The sequence below is a fragment of the Anoplopoma fimbria genome, chromosome 24 (assembly GCF_027596085.1).
Source record: "Anoplopoma fimbria isolate UVic2021 breed Golden Eagle Sablefish chromosome 24, Afim_UVic_2022, whole genome shotgun sequence".
NCBI classification, from domain to species: Eukaryota; Metazoa; Chordata; class Actinopteri; order Perciformes; family Anoplopomatidae; genus Anoplopoma; species Anoplopoma fimbria.
Genome location: NC_072472.1, coordinates 22294096 through 22317367, shown reverse-complemented (window position 1 = coordinate 22317367; position 23272 = coordinate 22294096). Strand labels below are relative to the sequence as shown.

The window sequence follows — 23272 nt, the reverse complement described above, 5'->3', positions numbered from 1 at the left end:
CCTTGATTTGGGCAATGGGTTTGAGTGTGTTGTTCAGACAAAGATTCAGTGATTTGAGAGCCGCAGCTTTACTTTCACCCTTTCTCTAACTGGGAATGTTGGTATTGGCAGTGGCAGTGGAAGAACAACTCAAAATGCTTCTACAGAAAGACTATTAACTATGAATAGTAAAACTATGTATAACCCACAGTAAAAGTCCTGCCTTCAAATGTTTACTTGAGTCAGCTCAAGGTGGAGCTGTCAATATATCACGCAAGTTTAATGTATAATAATGCATCATATTTGAATTGTTCTATATTGTGAGTCACATCAAAATCTGCTAACGTAAGCTGTAACATTTCAAGGACACACAGGAAGAAGTATAAAGTTCAGTGCTTTTTGGGGACTTGTAGTTATTTCGGAGCACAATGAGTATTTTTCATATATAAACATCATAATAAATCGATAGCTGTTCAGCACCGCAGTATAGGTTACTAAATGCAGGTTAAGAAGAATGAAGATTGTGCTTGATTTGCTCAGTAAGCATTCTCTGTAATTGTTTCTCATATGTTTAAGTTTTATTTATTTTATATGTTTATTTTATCTATTTTATTATTAAAAAAAATGTCTTGTTCAAGAATATAAGTGATTATGCTGGGACAGCATCCCAAGTAAATCTCTGTTGTTTAATCTGACCATATGTGTATGTTGATTTCCTGATTTGTTCTGTTTTGGAATTTAAAATTAAAAAACGGTAGAGAAAGGTCATGTTGGATTACAGGTTTGCCTGCTGAGGACAGAATGTCCAAATGTTGAATGAGACACAACACATGACGAGACAGATTAGTTAGTCGGTTGGGTTGCTCACTGGGGTTGGGACACCGCCTGTTGTCCTTCACCAGACTGTACAGTAGGTGGCAGGGGGGAGCCACGGTGAAGAGCCTACAGGTACGTTTGGCCTCCCATAGGTTCTCTTTTAAGTTTTTGCTTTGTTTGGTTATATGTTTTAAATTGCACAACTCTGAGCCCTTTGCTCACACATCTCATATATCCTTCAACTGTTAATGTTCTGTTCTCTGTGTGACCTTGACGCTCTGCAGTAAAGCACAGACTACCAGCAGCACCACCAGTGTTGACCGTCACTTTAACTCGTATCAGTCCACATAAAGTCTTCCGCTGAGGAAGATGACACTTATGATGGTGCATGAATGGAATTTCAAAGTCAAGGCCACTCAATCATCCTAATCTCTAATTTTCTACAGACAATCAGTCACAATGAATACTCACATAGTCTATGCAAACACGCAGACAGGGTGTGTGGAGCTGATAAAACACATAAAAATACTGCAGGGGAACGCTCCTTGCTATCCTCCACTGTGTGCAGTTAGTGTAATTAGAAGGGTCCCCAGGGTGCGGTGGGGGGGCGGAGGGTCAGTGGCATAGGGAAGAGGAGGGGGGAGAAAGGACGGGACGGGCCTTTCCTCAGGAAAACATATCACCTTCCACCACAATAGAGCCTGTCAGGAAACCACAGGCAGCCACAGTGCTCTCTTGAGTCACCGAGTGCTCTTCGGACACGCTCTCACACTCATCGGTGGCACACACACACACGCATGCAACACACTCCACAGACCTGGCAGCCCACTCAGCCCAGCACACTCCAGGATGACACTGTGCTGAAAACGCTGCAAGTTCAATCTCATCGGGTGAGTGTCAATGTTCAAATGACTGTTTCTCTGTGGAAGTTTGTGTTTGGACATGTTTTCTTGAACACACACAAATGGTCGCCTGGACATTTTGTTGTGTTCCCTTTAAATAGGTTTGAAACAGTTAATGGAATTAGGAAAAACATGTTGTTTGAGGGAGAATCTGGTTTGTCTTAAGTTCTCAAGATGTTTTAAAAGTTAACGAGGGCTGAATTTGACTAGAAAGACAGAGAGCCCTTAATGATGTCTGCTCTCAGCATGCCTCCTTTGTTGGTCATGAACACCTTAACAGTGTTTTCTCTGTCTTCTGAGATATCTGTAAGAAAAGTTATTGAGTAGCTTCAGCCCTATACACAATGGTGGAAGGCTGTGTTCAATCATAGAAATAAAGATTTAAAAAGTTATACACGCATGCCACAGAAGCAAACGAAAAAAAAAAAAGCTAAGGAAAGTATGGAAAGCACAACAGAGTATATGCTTCCTTTACCCTAATACCCCTATAATCCAGGTGATGCGGTTGGGCAGTTTTGCATCCCTACAACAAAATAAATTGGGTACTAACATAGATGTATATATATATATATATATATATATATATATATATATATATATATATATATATATATATAAGCACAAAGTAGCCCCAAGCCAGAAATCTGTGGACGTGGATTCTATTTGTCATGAATCTATTTCTACTTCTTTGCGATTTCTAACTAAATGATTTAAATGTTGGGACGTTAACTGTTTCCATGATGTCAGTATATAGAGGACAGCTTATTAGCACGGATTCATTATTTTGAATTCAATGTCCCACTAAAAACAGACAGTTGTCCCCACTATGTACAGTGGAGCTGCTAGGTGGGCAGCAGCAGAGGACTTTGGTTGGACAAGGAAGCCTCCGGGTCTACGCATACAGAACTACAGGGCTACTGATGCTATGACGAAGAAAATGGATGTGGATTTAGCTAATTCCATATCAGGAAGGTGGCCATTAATTCAGAGTGTTTGCCCAGATGTGCTTCACCCGACAGTGATTTAAATCTTAATATGAACATTGACGTCCCCACACCCTGATTCTCTTAAGTTTGAAGTTCACTTATTGGCTAATATTATTTATTGAATCTATATTATAGCATTTATGTGAAAATGTTTAAAAGTGAAACTACAGTAGAAATTCTCTTATGATATCATGCATGTTCTTTAATTGGGTGATGACTAAGATCACAAATGTCAAACACTCCAATGTTAAATGAAAGGTTTCATGTTTGAGGTATATCTTTAAACTCACATATTGTGTATAGATATATATATTTTTTATATAAATATACATTTTAAGTTACATTTGAAGCAGTTTGAGTTATCTATTATCCAACGTTAGTCTTTGTAGTGGAAAAAGTCCAGCTTTTTGTTTCCTCACAGAGACCACTGCATCTCTTTAATCAGATATATATTAACTTAAGCTGAAGATGATTCTTTACAAAAAACTGTTTTAATATACATATGGACATGTCTGTTGTTTTAGGACAGACTTTACCAAATGTGAACCTATCCTTGAAGTTGTGTGGCAGGTTCAACTATTTAACTTTAACCAAGACGTCTCTTGGGATACATTAGGTCCATAAAAGACAGACCAAAATGGACAAGTCTCTGGCATTTCAAACTGAGACTAGACAACAAAAATCTTTCACTCAGAAAAATTATGTGATTTATTTTTAAATATAAGACAATTTACCCCAATCAGCAGGAGAAAAAAAAGGAGAAAGTTATTTTTATTATATAAACTATTTATTTTGGAATAATGTAATATTTCTTTAAAGCTGAAGTTCAGCATTTGTAAACGCAGCAATATTTGAATACATATTTCCTATTTACTAAGTGAAGTGAATTGCATAACCAGGCATGTGAACGGATGTTTTTTTCCCCCAGTTATATAAACTGTCTGATGACTGTAGCACCAGAAAAAAACTTTCAATAGTCAATTTCCTATTCACTGAATGGATGGAGTAATGTCTGGATATCCTGCTTATTTATGCCCTGAGGTGACAATATTGTCATATGGGGTTGCTATGGGTTGTGTTTTTTAAAGTACCAGCTGGTGGGGAAAAAATAGGACTAAATCTGACATTGTCCTTGTTTTGCAGTTTGGTAAAATCTCAAGTGCAACCATGCCCATTCTGAAGAAGCTCCCAGGAAGGTCCAAGAGCTGCCATGAGTTCCCCAGAGTGAACGGTGAACTGATTCTGCCCCGCCTGGACTTGAATGATCTCAATGATCTGAAGGATCTGAAGGACCTGAACAGGAACTTAAACCCCTTTGAGGACGTGGACCTGTACGAGGATGATAGGCACGGCGGCGACGTGGGCCTCATCATGGGGGAGGTCAGGGGTAACCTCCAGCTCAGGTCCTGCCGCGACGGAGAAGAGGAGGAGAACGAGGTGAACGCAGAGAGGCACGGGGCCGGCAACCCCAAAGGGAAGCCCCTCAGGGGGACCCTGGAGCGCATCTGTGGAGTGTCGCCCCTCAAAACCCTTGGAAAGCTGGGGAAGGGGCTGCGCATATCTGGACGCAACGTTTGGGGGAACAACTCTCCCCACTACACCCCCGGAAACTCAAACAGTCTCCCACCAGAGAGGGAGAAGAGGAAAGGACTACGCAGGAGCTCCGAAGGAATTATGACCCTGCTCCGGTGAGGAGGGGTGGGGAGGAGGAAGATTTAAAACCTTAGAAGATTCTAGCTTTTGTGGGTCAGGGAATTGTGGATTTCTGATATAAAATAGTAAAAAGTGCTTCAGCTGCTGTGGATGACATAGAAAAAGTAAAATGGTGCCTTTAATTAGGATAGACTATACTATATTACTATACAATATATATATATACTATGCTATACTATACTATATAGTATATACTATATACTTAATAAACCCAAAGAAGCACAGAAAAAAAGAAGATGGTGCTGTAGAAAACCCTTTCTTGAGGGCTCTGCTAAAAATCCGTCCATTATCTCATGAAGTAGAATAACTTACAAAAGCCCATTTTCAGGATTTTCAACGGCAAAAGAATGTCTTAAAAGCAAACAACATCCCATAACTTCCACAGAAATCTATTTAAGTCAAAAGGCCGCTTTCAAAAAAAGCCAAACAATTAAGTAATGTAACTATCACAGAAAAACTGTAAAGTAATAATTAAATTGAAAGTAATTTATTTTTAAAGTCCAATATCACAAATCACAAATTTGCCTCAGAGGGACTTAAAATATGTACAACATTTGACATCCTCCGTTCCAGGACCCTAGCATCGGAAAAGGAAAAACTCCCCCCGAAAATAAATTAGAATAAGAGAGCCTTTTTGAGCAACAGTGCAACAACAGCACACTAACAGTATGAGGAATTAGACTCTGAGTCCCAGAGGAGAAGTTAGTGTTGCTGCTGGTCAGTGATAGAATAGCATATAGTGTGCTTATTTCCTGAGGCGTTATGTAATATGCTATAGCAACTTGTTGATCTACGGAACCTCTTTTGTGTTTCAGCGACTTGTTGAGTACTTACTGCGCTTATTCAATGCGACTATTTTTAACAGAGGCAGTCATGCTCACACTTTGTGTAAAGTATGTGACATTCCAAACATAGCTGCTACCGGGCCAGACTGTCAAGTACAATACATACCTCAGGTCTCATTACCGTTCATACATTCCTGTATATGCAAAAATCACGCTGTCTGATAGTGTGCCTTGTTTTCTCGGCGGAAAGTTTGATTCATTTTCTCCGTTGCTGCTTTGGAAACTTTGCAGAATTACAGGTCGACGCAAGGAGGAGCGAAGAGAAAGCCTGCCCTGCGGGAACATGAGCACAGACGGCGAGGCGGAGGCCTCCAGGCGGCCGTCCTTCCTCAGGATGGTCAGTCTGGGCAAGCTGAAGAGGGAGTCCATGTCAGACAAGGCGTCCCAAGAGGCTGAGGAGGAAACAGAGGAGGATGAGCCAGTGGTCAAAACCAGGGAGCCCCTCTCAGGTAACAATCAAGGAGTCATCAGGTGTAAAAAGGTCCAGGTCAAGAGTTTTTAAACCGTATCAAGTGACCTAGAAGAATCTGTCTTTTGCCAGGAGTTCCCCTTAGAACTTTGCTCTTCCTTGTCAAGCTTCAGCAGTACTTCCTCCCAATCCTAGATAACTCTCTGATGAGGCTGAGAGGTCCCCAGATCCCTGAGTCACTGGGTTCAATCACCACCAGACTGTGAAATCAGGAAATGACCTTACTTCCTCCTACCCCAGGTTGTTCTAGATAGAGGTTTGACCGAGCTACTGTTCACAGGCTCCACAGGGAGCCCCGCTAGGAATAGAAGAGTGTGCAGAATGAGCAGCAAATAAGTCAGTTTGTCAGTCAGGCACACGCACAGCTACTCAATAACCATAAAACAGATCTCCCAGTTTGCTGGTCAACCCTCCGTTATTTTGCTAATGAACACAGCTGCCATTTTCCTTCTCGCTCCCCACAGTGCTGGAGATCCTACAATTGGTCAACCACAGGGACCTTCTCCTGGCCGACACACACATTCAGGAGCTGGAACGAGAGTGCGAGCTGCTGGCTCTCCTTCCGACCACTGCCTCCTCCACTCTTACTCCTACCCTTAGTCCCGACACCCCTCCCGGTATAACCCCCTTATCATGCTCAACCTTCGAAGACTCCCTCAGCTCCAATGCATCACTGGACTCAGGCCGGCGGAAGGCCAAGGACGTGGAGCTCCTGTACGAGGCCCTGCAGAGGGAGATGTGGGACGTAGTGCGGGAGTCCCTCCGCCAGCCCAGTGCTGGGCCGAACCTCGGGCTGGTGGTGCTGGTGATCCAGCAGGAGGAGCATGCAGATGCAGCCTGGGCCCTGAAAGAGGAGACCAAGCCAGACCGAGAGGGCCCCCGGATCCAGCCCGGCCAGCGTCCCCGGCGACTCAAGATGAAGTGGAGGCAGGCCGTGATGGAGGCGGCGGACTGGAGCCTGCCGCACCAGGCGGACACCCAGGCAGGCCAGCTGGCCTCGTATCTGGAACGCCTGAGGAGTCGGATGGTGGACGACCTGGATGCAGCGAGGAGGAATGCAGTGTCCATTTACCCGGAGGAGTTTGCTGCCTTTCAGGTGTACGTGGACAGTTACCATCGAGCCGTGGCCAAACGTCTCCGGACCATCACTAGGGGGCCGCTGCAGATCACAGACGTCTACTCTTTACTAGACTGGTTCTACAACATCTACAACAGGTAGGGCACCGTATCAGACGGTAAACCTCTCACGCAATAAGGCAATAATGATACTACAAACCTTGAAACTGGACTTGTTTAGTAATGAGTTCTCACTTTCGACCAGGGATGTCCTAGGAACCATTGGCACAACTGCACCCATCAACTACGCTCCCCTGGAGCCCATCCTGCCCCAAGACACAGTGGAGCGTCTGGAACAAGACTGCATCAGTATCGTCAGGGTGAGAAATGCTCTTTTTGCAAAGTTGTTGTTCTAGATAGTAGACAGGTTTTAATTTCACTGTGTGATTTTTTAGGAGAAGGTGACGATAGAGCTGATTCAGGTTCTGGATGAAGAGGAGAGGCGATGGGCCCAGACCCTGCACATAGAGGAGTATCAGTCCCACCTCGCACGCTCAGTCATCCAGGTATGCTGGCATTTTCTCTGTGAAATGTTGTTTTAAGCCTCAGATGCAGATGTCTTATCGCTCGTGTCTTTCTCAATTCCAGAGGTTGAAGGTGGACTTGGACAGATCTACATCTGTCAACCAGTTTCTAGGGGCAAGAGTGGCTCGCTGTAGTCTCGTTGGACTGGCTGACTTTCTCTACAAGTGAGTATATGCTATCAGTCAGGCATAAATCATTTAAGGAAACTGTTTGCAATATGCTGGAATTTTTTGATTTAAGGATGTCTTGAATACAGAGCATTTTTGGTGGGGGCAAACCCCAGTGTTTTTACAGGATAGGACATTATTGTTTAGATTGTATATTTGCATTCAGTAGGTTTTCATTAAAGCTATCTGTGCTTCCAGTTTCCAGAGGAAGGCAGAGATGTTTCATGAGACTCAGGCAGAATTTGGAGACAGAGGGGATGGATATGTCTCCAGGACCATAGCTCTGGTCAACTGCTGCCCTCCTCTGAGGTAGATTCATTATTTAAATGAAACAAATTTCCTGCAGCAATTTGCTGATAGTCCTGCTTACCTTTCTCCTGTTTGACCTGTAGATCCCTTGTGGAGCGCTGCAGGCAGTGTGACCCACAGGGCAGCGACGAGTCGGTACAGAGAGCCAACTCCTCCCTGGACAGGATCATCAACCAGTCAGTGAGGGTGCTGACCGACAGGCTGTTTGAGCACATCAGGGTGAGTAAGCCTTATCGCAGTCCTTAAAGCAGAACTATGCCCATTTTAGAAAATTCAGTCATGTGGATCCTACGATAAAAGCACAAGCTTATTACAACCCTGCAACAACCACAGATACCAGATTTTGTTAATTTCTTTGTCAGAGCATTTGATTTATGAATTGCTGTTGGGATGTCAAATACAACAGAAAATGATTTTGAATCAGCTAGCTGTCAACACAGTACTTAAGTAAATGTCCTCTAATAATCAGAGCTTGGTCTGGTGTCGTTCCAGCCTTTCTTTGACAAACTGATAAAGAGAAAATGGCTGAACAACACCGAGGCTTTTGAGGCTATTGAAGCCAGCATTAAACAACACTTCAAGAAGTTCAGAAGGATGGACTCTCCGCCTTATCAGGTAACACTTGTTTGATGGAACAGAGGTGGTTTAACTTGTTAGGTTCTCTACTGGTTCACTTGAGGGTTATATGATACCAGTCAGTGATTGGTTGTTTATACTGACTGACAGACCCTGGTGGGAGAGGTGCACCGGCGGGTCCTGGTGGAGTATGTACGAGCCATCATGCGGGGACGGGTCATCTGCACATCTTCCAAGATGAGAAAGAGGATGGCTTTCCGCCTGCAAGATGAGGCCAAACAGCTGAAAGGACTCTTTAAGGATCTGGTAAGTCATATCATTAAAGTCTGATTCAACCTAAAATTAACTTATACAGTCAGGACCTCTAACAGGAAAATTAAAACCCAACACATTCAAAAGCTAATAATTGCTTTTCAGGAGACCCTGAGCATCATAAACAATTCCAACATGCTGATTCCTTAAAAACCCTGAGCAGAGCTGGCATAGGGAACTCAGAGTCTGACCCTCGAGCTTCCTAGGTCAGGAATAACTCAGACTGTGTTGATACAGCAGCAAGCACTGAAAAATGGATGCCGTCAGTGAGATGGAGATGGATGGACCGGGCTTACGTTAGCACTTGCCAGAGGGGGGAAGTTAGTGTAAAACACTGTGCCTGACAGCGTGGTGTTTGCCCCCTTTCTGTTCGCAAGTTCAAACAAGTGTCCGTCACCTCGGCTGACAACAGGAAGCTGCTGTGTTCAGGAGGAACTTCCTGTTCCTGTCAGCTAGCCGGCTTTGATGTGGCTCTGGGATGGCCTTGATGGCCTCTTTTGCTGTGGAGCGGGATGAAATGTCCATGGAAACTGGGGGAGGGGGGGTTTCAGTGTCTGTCTAAAAAAGACGTCGTTATTTTTAGTGGATGCCAAGCCAGAGAATTCTGCTTTCTTTTTCCTGAGTGTTTGAAGGAAAAAACACGACCTAGAAAAACAGAGGTGGAGCTTTGTTATTCACTCAGAAAATCAGCTAAATGTTTGGCCTTTGGCCTTTAAAGGCATTAATCTGCGTTTCCTCTGAGGGCTTCTTAAAAGCTCACAAGGTCGGGTCCGGTTAAAAGGTAATTTGGACCAGCGATAAAACATGCTGTTGGACAAATTTCTAAATAAGGTCCAATTTAATGATGAGCTCTACCTTTTTATGGCAATAAATACTTGTTGTCTCATGCTAATTAAAAAATGTACCCTCTCTGCTTCAGGAATCAAGTTCCTCCTGGTTAGACAGCATTGTCTGCCACCTAGCTGACATCATTCTCCTGGAGGACACTCCGTCCATCCAGATGGAGGTGGCTGTCCTGGTGAAAGAGTTTCCAGATATACGGTGAGCGGTTTAGCAAATTAACAGTGTTGGGACATCTCTGTTGCAACCAGGAAGCGTCTAAGAAAACAGATTGCTGTACCCCCGAAGGTCCTATATTCTTTTATGCTTATTGCTACACATTCACTGTGCTGATATTGGCACTCTGCCAAAGCATGGAAAAAGTAAGACTATGAATGTTTTGTTTTTTTCGGTCACAATGGATCAAAACAAGGAAAAGGAGTGCGGAAACATATCTACATTAACTTTGCTATTTTTGGAGAGGGGAGCGGGTCTGTTTTGAGAATGGATGAGGCCTCGAGGGGATGGAGAGGGGGGTGCGTTGAGAGGGCTGTTTGTGCACAAACTCAGGTGACGGTCGGCAACCTACGACCGCCGCATGACGCACAACTCTCAGCGGAGCAGACAGGAAGCTGCTGCCGAGTACTTCCTGTTCCTGCCACCCTGCAGGAGACAGACTGGTGCCACACTTGGAATCAAAGAGGGAGAGGTGTGGAAGAGGAGGGCAAAACATAGCAGTTCAGACCTGGAGACATGCTAACTCACCGCTTGACTCAACCCTTTTGTTTACCGCATGGCATCCCCTGCTGGTATTTTAGGAGATCAAAGGATGCCTGCTTTTCTTGAGTTTTTCTGGGTGCTTCGTTGAACTGCAGCAGAGTCCGTTCATGCACGCTACAAACACAGACCCTACTTATTCAAACGTGTTGTTAAATGATTGCTTTGTAGATTAGTCATTAACCATTAGAAGAATAGCTTTTGGGTCCCAGTATCTTGACACTTGACATGACACATGCTTTTGTTTTAGCGAACACTTCATCACTTCAACACAAATTCATCAAGAACAAGTGGAGATTGAATTATTGTAGAACTGTTTACTTATTACATTTGTACCTGCAGACTTGGCGGCTTACTGAAAAGTGAGGAAGCCAACAGTATTACCAAAATGTATGTCTGCATTATTTACAGGTAGCAAGTATAAACTTTAGCCAAAAGGGAATTTTTCAGACAATCCTCCCAATTTTGCAATTCTAGATCACTTTTCTCAAAGTCAGTGTTTTTGGTTCGATGCCTGAAATAATGTCTGTGTTTAACACAAGCTGAAGAGATTTTAACGTTTTGTTCTACGACATAGAATACATCAGTAAAAACCCCTTTGGTGAATTTAGAAGCTTTTATGTGTTTTACGCTTAGGGAGTCATTGGCAAACAACCTGATCTGTCATTAAGGTATCCGAAAAATAAGGACTACAAAAAACAAAACGCAAGTAAAGAGTGTATGTTAAAAAGATGTACAAAAACAAATTGTTCTTATTATTGGCTTACATCCAATAAATAAAGCACAAGTTATTATTTATTAACATAAAAAACGTTTATGTTTATGTTCTTTCCCAGAAACAGATGCTCTGACTCAGACAGATGCCACTGTTGACTCAAACTCATGACAGCCTTTTACGGCACAAACACAGACCCAATTTCCATAAACACCCATCTCATTCCCTTTCCTCCCGTATCCTTCCTCCCAACAGGAAGAAGCATGTCTCCACCCTGCTGAATATCAGAGGGATGATGCGGCAGGCTGAGCGCCAGGAGATCCTGAACATAGTCAAAGACTTTGAGTGCCGTAGTGCCCTGGTGTGCCGGGACCGCGCCCTCTTCTCCGACATCCCCATCACCTCAGAGGTGCACTGCATCAGCCTGGGCTTCCTCCGCCTCGCCATGACCGTCTCCAACTGGTTCTCAGAGCACCGTCCCAGGCGAGGCCGCGGGACGAGGGGCCGAGGCGCGGATCCTCATCCTGCCGAGGGCCAGAGCATGGAAGACGTAAATAAACACCACAGAGAGGACTAGAGGCCTGCGTTCGTGAAGATAGCGATGAGATGTACATGCACCTTGACCAGAAACTGATTGCACCAAATATTGTTACCAGAAACTTGACCTCAGGTACTGCTCGTACTGTACACCCACTCACTGACTTTCCTCCATCTCCACATGTGCATTTTTTTAAAATGTGAAACAGACTGTGCATCGTAATAATCACAATGATTTCTCATGCTGATCTAGACATCTACAGAAGCCAACAGAAGGTATCAAATATCCTGAAAATGTAACTTCTTCAGTTTTATTTAGCTTTTTATTCCCCCCATATCATTGCAGAAACAACTGCTATCAGATGCAAAGCATTATGATTTAGGCTTTGGTTTAACATGTATTTACCCAACCGTATATACCCACTCTCTGGTATATATACCACATGTATGCAAGGATATAGTGTATGGACATGGAAATGTGTTGAACCTTTACTGTGAATGAAATGGATCTGTTGCTGGAAACATAATAAAACCCATTGACTGGGTAAACTAAACAGACTCAGCTGCTCCGTCATTGTGTTCCGCTTATCAGGAGTTTGTAACTGTCTACTCTTAGAATGTTGTACAATATATTGTCTTATTACTTTAGGTGCCCCTGAATGTGGGAGCGTCAGACACTGAGTCTACATCTATGTTAAACAAAGGCAATTTGACAAACAGATGAGGGTCTGACGCAGACATACATGTAGACTTCATGCCTTCATTGTTTATGTAGAGTATTTGGCAGCTTTGTTCTGAGCTTTTGAAATATGGGGCTCCGTCCCGGCTGCTATGACGCTCTAACCGCCACACAGTGAGCATGGGGGTCACGCACCCCGAGGCCAACAACGGGATGTTTTTGGATAAACAAAGACTTCCTGTTGTCCACCGAGGTGCCAACGGATGCTTTTATTGGAGCCAAGTTTATGTTATGCACTAGGAGGGAACTTCCTCTCTGCCGTTCAGAGTGCAGGGCAAAAGCAGCCACGGAGCCTTTTCATGTCCGAAGCTGCTCGTCGGCTTCTCAAAACAAAAAGTCAGCCAGCATCAGCAGGAGTCATTCTGCACAGTGACCTCTCAGAGTTGACGGGTCGATATCTGAGTGTGAATCAACAGCTGGCTGCATGGAAACGTAGAAATAACTGCTGTCGTCAGGGTGTTTGATTATACGGCTGGTGGTGGACCAGACAGGCATATCATGATAAAGTCTGATCATGTGTTTGGGCATCTCATCGTCACCGCTCAGCAATGAGGTCAGCGTGGTAAAGTTTGGTCAAAGGTCATCCAGGGGACATGATGGGCCTCAGCTGATCTTGGTGATCCAATACTGTATATAAGATTGTATTTAATGTTTAAACAGAATATCGTATTAAATCGAATTTTTTTGTTTTTTAGAAATCTAATCCCAGCAAAATCGGATCATTAAAAGAAAAGTGTAAAATCCTGACTTTTTCCTTTGATCCATGTAAGTGTACCACCTAGTGATGGAAGAAGAAAACATAAGTATAAGTATCATAAGATTCATATGTTAAAAGGTTAGATGCAATTGTAAGGGCAGTTGAAGTGTCTTTCAGCACTGATTTAACAAGTTACATACTGGGTTGGAAGTAGTGCCTTCTATAAAGATGCATGACGAAGGTTATAAAAAAATGTAATCTGGACAACAGTAGGAAGTTGAAAACCTGCACAATGAACGACAAGATATTTACTAAAGGTACATTACTTATGTTTGGCTTTATGTTTACATTGCAATCATATTTGTAAGAAAAATATACCTGTGCTTTAAGGTTTTAGCGTCTTTGAATGCATCAAAATGGACAGTACAAGATTAAAATGTATTTTAACTAATTTCAAGAGATATATTTTAGTCTGTTCTGTGCATAAGTACTTCTGCATTTCCAAATATCAGGTATGCTATGAAAAGATTTGAAATGATTGTCTCTGTTGACGGTTATTAGATAAGCAGCATTGCAGAGGTGTAGAAGTGGACTGTTTCGTCCCGGATATATCGACCTTCAGGATGGGCATTTGCTCAGAGGTGAGTTATTCTTACTCATGGGCATGTTTCGTGACTTTAAGAACAATGCTTCTCACTTCTTTGTTGCTTTCACACGTTTAATAACTCTGACTGTCCATCTTGCAATGCGTCCAGTCCTGCAGCGGCTTCCTCCTATTGACATGTGTTTGATTTACAGCTAAATATAATCAGCGTGCAAACTTGTGAATGTGCCACAAGGGAAATACTCATATATGTCATAAGTTTCAAACATCCTCAAGAAATTTTTCAAGCTGTTTACCTGGCTGTTTAACAGATCGTGTTTTTTAAAATGCGAATAAGTTCCGCGAATTTCTGGGACAGAACAGGAAGAACATTAAGTGAAGTTGGCATGGACTGAATGTTAAGTTTGGCAGCCTTGCTTCTGAGTAATATGTATATCTAAGAGCATTATCAGACATCCTTTCGTATAGTAGACTGAGGGCGGATGTTGAATCTCTGTTTTCCAGGTATCCCAGACGGGGATTACCATCCCTGACCGAGAAGGCCAGGTAGGACCGAGGGCCAAACTCTTGGAGGTTTCCCTCGATCATGCCGCTGGAGGTGGAACGGCCCGCAGTATCACAATGCAATCCCTGGGAAGCACTCCCCTGCTTCCTCTCATTAACACAGCTCTGCAATGGAAAATCCATCTGGCTGTATTCTGGCTGTTTGTTTGTTTTCGGAAGCAAGCCTTGCCCTGTCTTTGTTCACACTGTCAGGCACTTTCAGTAGTTCCACTCTTTTCTGTTTGTTTGCTTCTCCCACAGCATAAGTGATACTCAATTAATTAGACTGCTGTGGCTGAGAGGGGCACTTGTCTCAGGTTAGTTCTGAGCGCTGGGGCTAGTTTAGTCTAGACGGGGTCGCTCCACTGTTTTTTCCCCTCTGGCTTCAGCCATTACATATATGCGCATACCTGAGCTATTGGTCTCATATGGCAGATCAAAAATGTTGGCCGGATATTGAACATTTTAAATAGACAATCGGGCAACTAGCCCTGTCCAGTTCCAATAATTAAATGCAGGAAACAACTGCATTAACAATTGTCCTTTTTTCAAAATATTTGTTTATTGTTTGCAGGGGTTCACCGTCAAACAGCACGTCTCAAGATTGCGATGTTTTTCAGCAAAAAAAAAAAATCCACACTTGGTTGTCCGAGCATCACTGAATGCGTTTTTTAAATGGTTCCAGTTCCCGACTTTATTGACTCATGACAATGCTGTAGGCCTAACTTTGAGTGCAAAAGCTTGTCAATTCATTGCTTACTGTTGTGTGTGTCAACCAAGCTTAAGTAACCAAAACTTGCTAGCACAGTAGCATGACTGCATGGTTGGAAGTTAAGAAAATCTTTGGAACGTGGTATACTTTGGAAAACAATACAATTTGTGGTTGGCCGGTATCACACAAAGCAACAACATGCAATGGCACTACTTTTTTCTTTAAAGCAGGAGTTTGACACTTTGGGGTATATGCCTACAGCCAAAGCCAAGAGATGGTTAGCTTAGCATTAGAACTATGTTGTGTTACCATCATTGTCCATCATACAGATTGGTGCTGACCTTTATAGTTGTTGTCCTGTCTCAGACTAAGTGTGATTGTGTTTTTAGAGCTTTTCTGGTGAGTTTTTTGGGTTTCAAATGTTTTTAGGAATGTTCTGCTGTGATCTTACTATTGTAACTAAGCAATTGAGATTCTAGTCTGACTTTTACATCCATCTTATTTATTATACCAATAAGTGGTAGGGTGGAAATGACAAGAAAATGTAGTCAATGTTAAAATGGCCAGATGTGTTAACCACCCGATAACCTACGTAACACTGATTCTGTATTCTGATTCTGTCCCTTATCAGCCATTCAACCACGCCGTGTTTTGAGAAATTTAAAGTCCCAGTGAAACAGAAGTTAGAACGTCTTTATCTTTTGTACTGTGAATATTTGAGCGTAGTACAGTTACAAGAGAGATTTAATAATAATAATATCTTTTCACATTTGTTGTTTAGCCTCTCTTGTCACCAAAAGTTGCAGATTGATTGATAAATGGATATCATATTATTGGTTGAAATTGGTAGATTCCAGTGTGTATGTCTTATTATGTTTTACAGAAAGAGAAAATGATTAGATGTTGATGTAAAAATATAGAGATATTGATTATTTGTATATATTCTTTTGCACATATTGTCAAATAGGTGAACAGTATGACCGGGGATGTGATCTAAAAGTGTAAGAAAGGCATTTTTCACTTCATCGCGAGCATCTCCTTTAAAATAATTTATTGAATCACATTAGCAAATAGAGTGACAGTCAATCAGCTGTCTTTGTCAATCTTAATCAATTAGCCTAGGTGGTTTTGGTCGAGGTGTGGCCCTGTCAGTCAACTGACCGGGTCATTCATTTGTGGTTATGTAAACTCTTAGGAATGACCCGTCGTGACATGACCCGTCAGGGCAGGATTCAATAGAGAGAACCTCCTGTCCTCTCCCATGCATCGTCTGTCAGGATGGCTGCCCACTTGAACCAAAACAATGGTGCACTCCGTCACTCCTGATGGGATATCCTGATTTATGTTTTCTGAGCGTATCCATCGAGTGGATCTTAATTTAGCGACGAGGAGGCGCACGGCCCTGCCTGCTAGTGCCCCTTCAACTCCAGATTGGACTGATCGTTATCAGCCGTCACACTGAATCATCGTTCTCGGGCCCCAGACGCAGACGGAGCAGAGGAAGTTAAGCTTTGTCCAAAGCAGGGACCATATCTAAAATAAACTTTGGCCCTATCTTAAATCATTTCTTATTCAGAAAAAGGTATCAGCAAAACAAGCCTTTTATTTTTTCCAAATGTTGATACGCTTGATTTGTGCTTAAAGTCATCCTGAGTGGATGCAGTGATATAAATATTTTTACTCAGGTCTCCGCTGGCCTGATGCCACTTACACTGTAAACATCCCAACCTGTGGGGTTATTTGTTTTCCTTTGTTTAAACTATTTTGACGTCTATATAATAGTGAGAAAAAAACAGGGGGAGGCGTTGTCCTGAATGTCTGTATTTATGCGAGCACATCCCCTGGCCTCAGAGACCCAGCCAACGCCAATCAACCAATGATACAGCGATAAACAAGACGATGGGAAACCTCCCGTCTCCAGCTGCTGATCATCATGAAAGAAGCAAACCAAATGAAATAGAAGTCAATTTGTTAGTCACATGGTTGATGATAGATGGTGGATAGTTTACCATAACATTTTGGGATATTCCTGATCACTAGGCGACGACATCTTCTGAAGCCCGATTGTATAGAAGTCTATGAGAAAATGACTCTACTTCTCACTTGATTTATTACTTCAGTAAACATTGTAAACATGAGTTTATGGTCTCAACACTTAAACCAAATATGCTAAACATTCATAGTGAACACGGTTCATTTTATATCTGTTTAGCATTGTCATTGTGTGCATGTTAGAATGTTGATGTTAGCATTACACTTATAGCACCATTGTTCCTAAGTATAGTTTAACAGTGCTGCTAGCAAGGCTGTAGACTCTTGGTCTTTTTTACACCAGGCAGCAACCTCCAGTTCTGCCAAGTGAAGCCAATGTTGAAGTGTCTTGACGCTACCAGAGCCGCTACCAGAGACGTATACGGTGTCACTACGTCACTCATTCAAATTATGGTAACACTGTTCATCGGTCGTAAAAAAGCAAAGATGGTTACGGGTGTAGTCCAAGATGGCAATGGCGAAATCGCTGAACTCGAAGCTTCATAACAGAAGTCCACAAACCAATTGGTGACTTCACGATAACTACGTCCTCTTCTTATATACAGTGTATGGTTTACACAAGTTATTTTACACAAACACTTACAATGGTATTAACTCTACAATTAAGCACACAAATGATTCATTATTGCCCTAAAAAGGTTGTTAGGTTGTACCGTTATGCTACACACTGGTACATGGAAGCACAACATCCTCCATGATGCTCATGTCAGCAATCAATCTTCACCTGAATTTCCTCTGTGTCCTTAAGCTCTGCCTATTCTTATCAGTGACAAGTGAGGATTGCGTTTTTTAAAGCTCAGAAGAAGAGGTTAAAAATAGATGAGAGACAAAAAGACAAGAGGAGAGGGTGACGATGACTGTGAGTAACTGTGCTGTCAGATGTTTTCATGGAAAAAACAGGGTGGACAAGCGGACATCCTTAAAGGCTGTGTACTTGTGAGGGAAGTCTGTCCTAAAGGCCTCACCTTTGCTCTCTTGGAGGAATTTTTGCAAAAAAACGATCACAGCAGCCTCTGACGGGAAAAAAATGGCAGAAGCTGATGTTTTGATATGCTCATCCATGGCTTGCGTTATCACATTTGAAAAAACCCAACTTTTTATAAAAGTCTATCTTGCTGTGCCATCACAACTCAATCAATCAAGAACTTCTTGTTGTTTCCACTATAAAATGTCTAAATAAATATTTTCCTGATGATGATTGTGTCTGCCAGTGTTTCTGTCAGCGAACAGAACTACTGGCAGACACCCCCCGCCTCCCCGTCCAACTAAAAGCGGCGCTGTTATTTGTTAAAAAGCCTCCCCGTGTTGTTTTGTTGCGGACACACCTACCTGCCAGCAAGTTGTCCGTTCCTGCCGCTAACAGCAAATTTATTGGCCCAGGCCATTTGCAAGAACGGAAACTACTTTGCATGGCAAGGAATAAGTCTGGGAGCTAAACAATGGTTGCTCTTGTGAAATATGGCAACAGGGTCTCACCTTTGGCTCCTTGTGCCTTCTCCCCAGCCTTGTTTGCGTAAGCAGGTTGTGTCCTGCACCCCATCAGGAAGAGGTGTTGCAGGAAACCCATATCTTGGGAAGGATTTTAGAGTAAACTCACAACATTTGGACCCCAAAAGAAAAAATGATCTGATCTCTTGAGGAGGTGAGAGAAAGGATAAAACATGAGTGTGACCTTTGGCCCAGAACCAGCAGGGAGCCAAAGATGCACTGAACTGGATCTGATTGGAGGCTGTGTTGTTTCCACATTGCTAGGAGGTTATGCTGACCTACTGCATAACCTGTCTATTGTGTTCAATTCCAGCGATGCCAGTTATCTCTAAGCTAATGCTTTCAACAGCAACACCATAAGACATGATAAACATCTTAAGGATTAAATAAATGTATTAGAAGAAGTCATTGACACAGTGTTTAACATTGTGTTTGTACTTTACAGGGACTATAAACTGTGGAAATGTGACATCTTGGATTTAGTAAAAGATTGAAATAAAAAGCCTTTATTCTTACCTATTCACAAACTTAAGAATAAAAGCTACATATTTATTTTGACTTCTGATCCAAGGTACAAGAAGTATCCATTACTTCAATATAGTTTATAATACCACAATGTAAACATACTCAGTTTCCAATAAACTTAAAGTATTAAAAGTAGCACTAGGCATTAGCGTGTATGCAGCATTTTAATGTCGTAGCTCATTGAGGTGCAGCAGGTTTAAGCTACTTCACATGGTTTTGGAAAATTGCTGAATTGCCACATGGAAACCTTAGAAGCTGAATGAATATGAGGAGTATAGCAGAATATAGCATACTGCAGGAAGGAGTCCTTGAACCTAGAAATGCACTTCTGGCTCCCTCGTCTCAAGTCAATTAGTTTTTTAACATGTTTTTGGTTAGATGCTTGAAAAAAGGTCTGTAGTTAAAACAAGCGAAAGAGTTTTTTCAACATTTTGTTCTACGATATTAAATACTTAAATAGTAAATACCCCTCTTGTAAAGTTTTAAGGTTTTATGGGTAATAAAATAGATGGTTGCTAACGTTCTCACGTCAACTAGTCCCCTTGTACAGCTTCCTTACGTTGTCATGCTAACAGGAAATGTTATTGTAGAAGCGCACAAAATCTAACAAGTTGGAAGATAAGTGGTGGTGACCTGAAGTCATGTGACCAATGGCTTAATTCCTTTAAAGCCTATCTTATCTTGCTGAACAAAACGTGTAAGTATCATAAACTTGCATGATTGCTGCACAGATTATTTTAATCCAATGTCAAAATTCCATTGGCTTTTTGTGAAGGGAATCAGCATGTTGCTAACTTCCTACGTCATCCCTGACGCACTCTACAGCTGACTGTATTAGTGTCATATTTTGATCTTTCCATAAAGCTGTTGATATTCATAACGATCCAACCATCCATCCATCATCCCTAACCACTCTTCCTGTTCAGGGTTGCGTGGGGGCTAGAGGTGATCCCAGCTGACACTAGGCAAAGGCAGGGTACATCCTGGACAGGTTGCCAGACTCTCGCAGTGCTGACACATAGAGACAGACAGAGTCCTCAATTAACCTAAGCTGCATTTCTTTGGACGGTGTGGGGGGGGGGGGAGACGGACTTTCACCACACAGCCACTACACCGCCTCATTAATGACCAGTTCTAGACATAACATTTCTTTCTATGTTGTTTATTTTCATCTGGCTCAGAACAGATAATACTAGAGAATAGTTCCGATCTATGGAAACACTGGCATTCTTCTTGCAGTGCAGATGCTCTAAAGACCACAAACAATAATGGGTTGTGAACGCAACATGTAGCAGTATGTCTCACCCCTTTGTGACCCCCAGCCATTATTCATCAGCTGAGGGTTAAAGTTTGAGACTCATGACTCCACATCCTCCCTGTCCTCCTGCTGAGTGTGCGCCACACACTTGCCCTCACATTTGCCTTGCACACGTCACTATTTTTTCCACTGGACCTTTGACACTTGAACCAACTCATCTTTTTTAACACCAGTCATGCCCATCAGTGCATCTGTGAGGGCAGTCCATGCATTCTCCTGTCTGTGTTACACACATCAGGGCCTAAGCATTTACTGGTGTGGATCCTGAAAGCAGCCGAGGGCCAGTGGGGATGCGTTCCTTACTCAACCAAACCCAGGAGGTATTTAGTGTTAAATGGAAGCTCACTGGGGACACCTACAGGCTAGCAGAGGTGTTGCATAACAAGGTTAAACAATACTACTTGTAGTCATTTGTTAGAATAATCTATATCAAACTTAAAACAAAAGGCCATTGACGCACTTGCATTGTCCATGTAAAATGTCTGTGTTTCTTCTATTTATCAAGAAACAAGCAAGCAAGTGAAAGAACAAAGAAAACATGCCCATTGCTGCATCTCCTGTTAACAGAATTAAATAAACTAAACAACACAATAATCAAACTGAGCAAATTACTAACAAAAGCAAACATCAAGAATAATGAAACAATACTACTTATGAGTAAAATAGCTAAATATAAACAACAAATAAATAGCTCCTACACTACCAAATGAGCCCACATAGTAACAGCTGGATTTAAAGCAGAGTATATTCTCAAACTGTTTAGGCATGTAATGTATGTCCAATTTTTATTTTTTTACATCTTCACAAATCCAGACAGTAGTAGTTATCTGTGTGGTCCTCACTTACACATTGCCATCCTCTTGTGGCTTTTGTGTGACATTACAAGACCAAACCTCAAAGCCTTCATTAAACTGAATAGGCAAGGCCAGTTCATTAGTAAAAAAAAATGTTTTAAAGTGAAATGGGTCAAATTAGAATAAAATTAGATACATCATTTTGATCAAATGAGAATGAAGTTGTATTGCTTTTGAGAGGGATTATTTGACAGCTCCTAACGCCTAACGCTTCGGTTTCCATCTCAGAAGACATTCCTTTTTACAAAAGTAGTGGAAGCCTGTAAAAAATCAGTCCATTGATATTATACTGTATTTCCTCATGTTTTCTATCATGATCCAACTATAGAGTACCTACTGTTTATATGGAGGTAGCTGTTCTTTATAATATCTGGTTGTGCCATGTCATTGAGGGCAATGTGGCAAATCAATGAGCCGGACTACTTCATGCAAATACTGGATTACGTTGGCTAATTTAGCTCTAGTGGTGCAGCTCTAAGGATGGCAATGTTCTGTCCATCGGTTGATCCACCTCTTTGGTCCGACAGGAATTTCTCAAAAATTATAGAATGAAGTTTGGTTTGGATATTCATGGTCCCCAGATAATGAATCCTACTACCTTTGGTGATCTCTGCCTTTTCCTCTGGTGCCACCATGAGGTTGAAATTTGTGGTTTTGAGTGAAATGTTTCAAAACTTTTGGACTGTCATTCATTATTCATTATTCCACTCAAGATGATAACTTAACGACCCCTTTACATAACTGTTGCTGCTCGAGGAACAATATTTAGATATATTTAAAATATAAATTATAATCCTATTCAGTATTTATGTGTTTTTAAAAATTCTATATATGTTTTTAAAAGCAATTATTTAGTCATTTAGAAGAGCAGAGTATTGATAAGATTAGCTCCTCGTTCTGAAATTCTAAAGATACCTATTCCTTCCTATTGCCACCGTAGTTCTCCAACACGCTCGGAAAAGGAGGGGTAAGCAGAGGGGTATTTAGTGGGTCGCAATCTGCAACACACTACTAGATGCCACCAAATCTTACACACTCTTGAACCATCATCAGGTCAAAATGTAATTTTTCTTTGCTGTATTGAAAAAGTGACATTCCCATCAGCCTCAGCTGTACTTTGTGTTTAGCGCTAATTGACAAGTGTAGGCTTGCTAATATGCTAAGCTAAGACGGTGAACATGGTAAATGTTAAACATCCCCATGCAAACCGTGTCACTTGGGCAAATTAGCATGTCGACATTAGCATTTAGCTCAAAGCACTACTGTGCTTAAGTGCAGCCTCACAAAGTTGCTCGCATCTTGTTTTCAGGTGTTTAATTCATGCAGTCGCCAAAAAATATACTTTTTTCATACATTTTCAGGTTTAACAATTGCATTTCCAGAAGATCTACTGGGTCACAATATACATCAATATTGTGGTGTAAAATTGCATATAAAGCAATGGCAAATTTTATCCATATGTCCTACACCTAAAAAAAAGGCAGTCAAGTGAAGGTCCAAGGAATAAACGTAGGATGAAACTTAAAAAATATACCCACAGGGCTCCGGGCAAAGTTTCATAATTAGGGGCCAAATGTGGGTGCAAATAACTAGCCTAAGGGCGCCAATTCACAAATTTTGTTTTACCTCTTGTTAACTGTTCTCAACCCAATTCATGGAAACCTGCAAGGCCAGACAGCAAAACAACTCTGGGGAAGAAGCAGAGTGCAGAGAAGCTAATACTGGAGTAATATGATCTCTTTTCTTAGTTTTTGTTAGAACACGTGCTGCAGCATTCTGGATCAACTGGAGAGATTTAAGAGACCTATTAGAGCAGCCCGATAATAAGGAATTGCAGTAATCTAACAAATGCATGAACTAGTTTTTCTGCATCTCTTTGAGACAGGATTTGCCTGATTTTTGAAATGTTACATAGGTGAAAAAAGGCTGTCCTTGAAATTTGTTTTACCTGGGAGTTAAAGAACAGATCCTGATCAAAGATAACTCCAAGGTTCTTTACGATAAGGCTGGATGCTAGGGCAATGCCATCTAGAGAAACTATATGGTTAGATAATTGATTTCGAAGGTGTTCTGGGCCTAGTAGAATCACTTCAATTTTGTCTGAGTTTAACATCAGGAAGTTGCAGCTCATCCAGGTTTTTATTTCCTTAAGACATGCTTGAAGTTTAGCAAACGGG

General features: G+C 41.9%; 1 protein-coding gene across 1 annotated transcript; it reads left to right on the top strand.

The window, feature by feature from the left end:
• The first annotated feature begins 1402 nt into the window (after positions 1 to 1402).
• On the top strand, positions 1403 to 12115 carry exoc3l2a (exocyst complex component 3-like 2a). Its single transcript, XM_054625856.1, has 13 exons — positions 1403 to 1685; positions 3827 to 4371; positions 5473 to 5690; positions 6175 to 6925; positions 7032 to 7146; positions 7222 to 7332; positions 7415 to 7515; positions 7717 to 7827; positions 7911 to 8046; positions 8320 to 8442; positions 8554 to 8709; positions 9635 to 9756; positions 11282 to 12115. The coding sequence occupies exons 1-13, from the start codon at positions 1593 to 1595 to the stop codon at positions 11601 to 11603; spliced, it is 2904 nt and encodes a 967-aa protein (XP_054481831.1). The 5' UTR covers positions 1403 to 1592; the 3' UTR covers positions 11604 to 12115.
• Positions 12116 to 23272: the final 11157 nt, after the last annotated feature.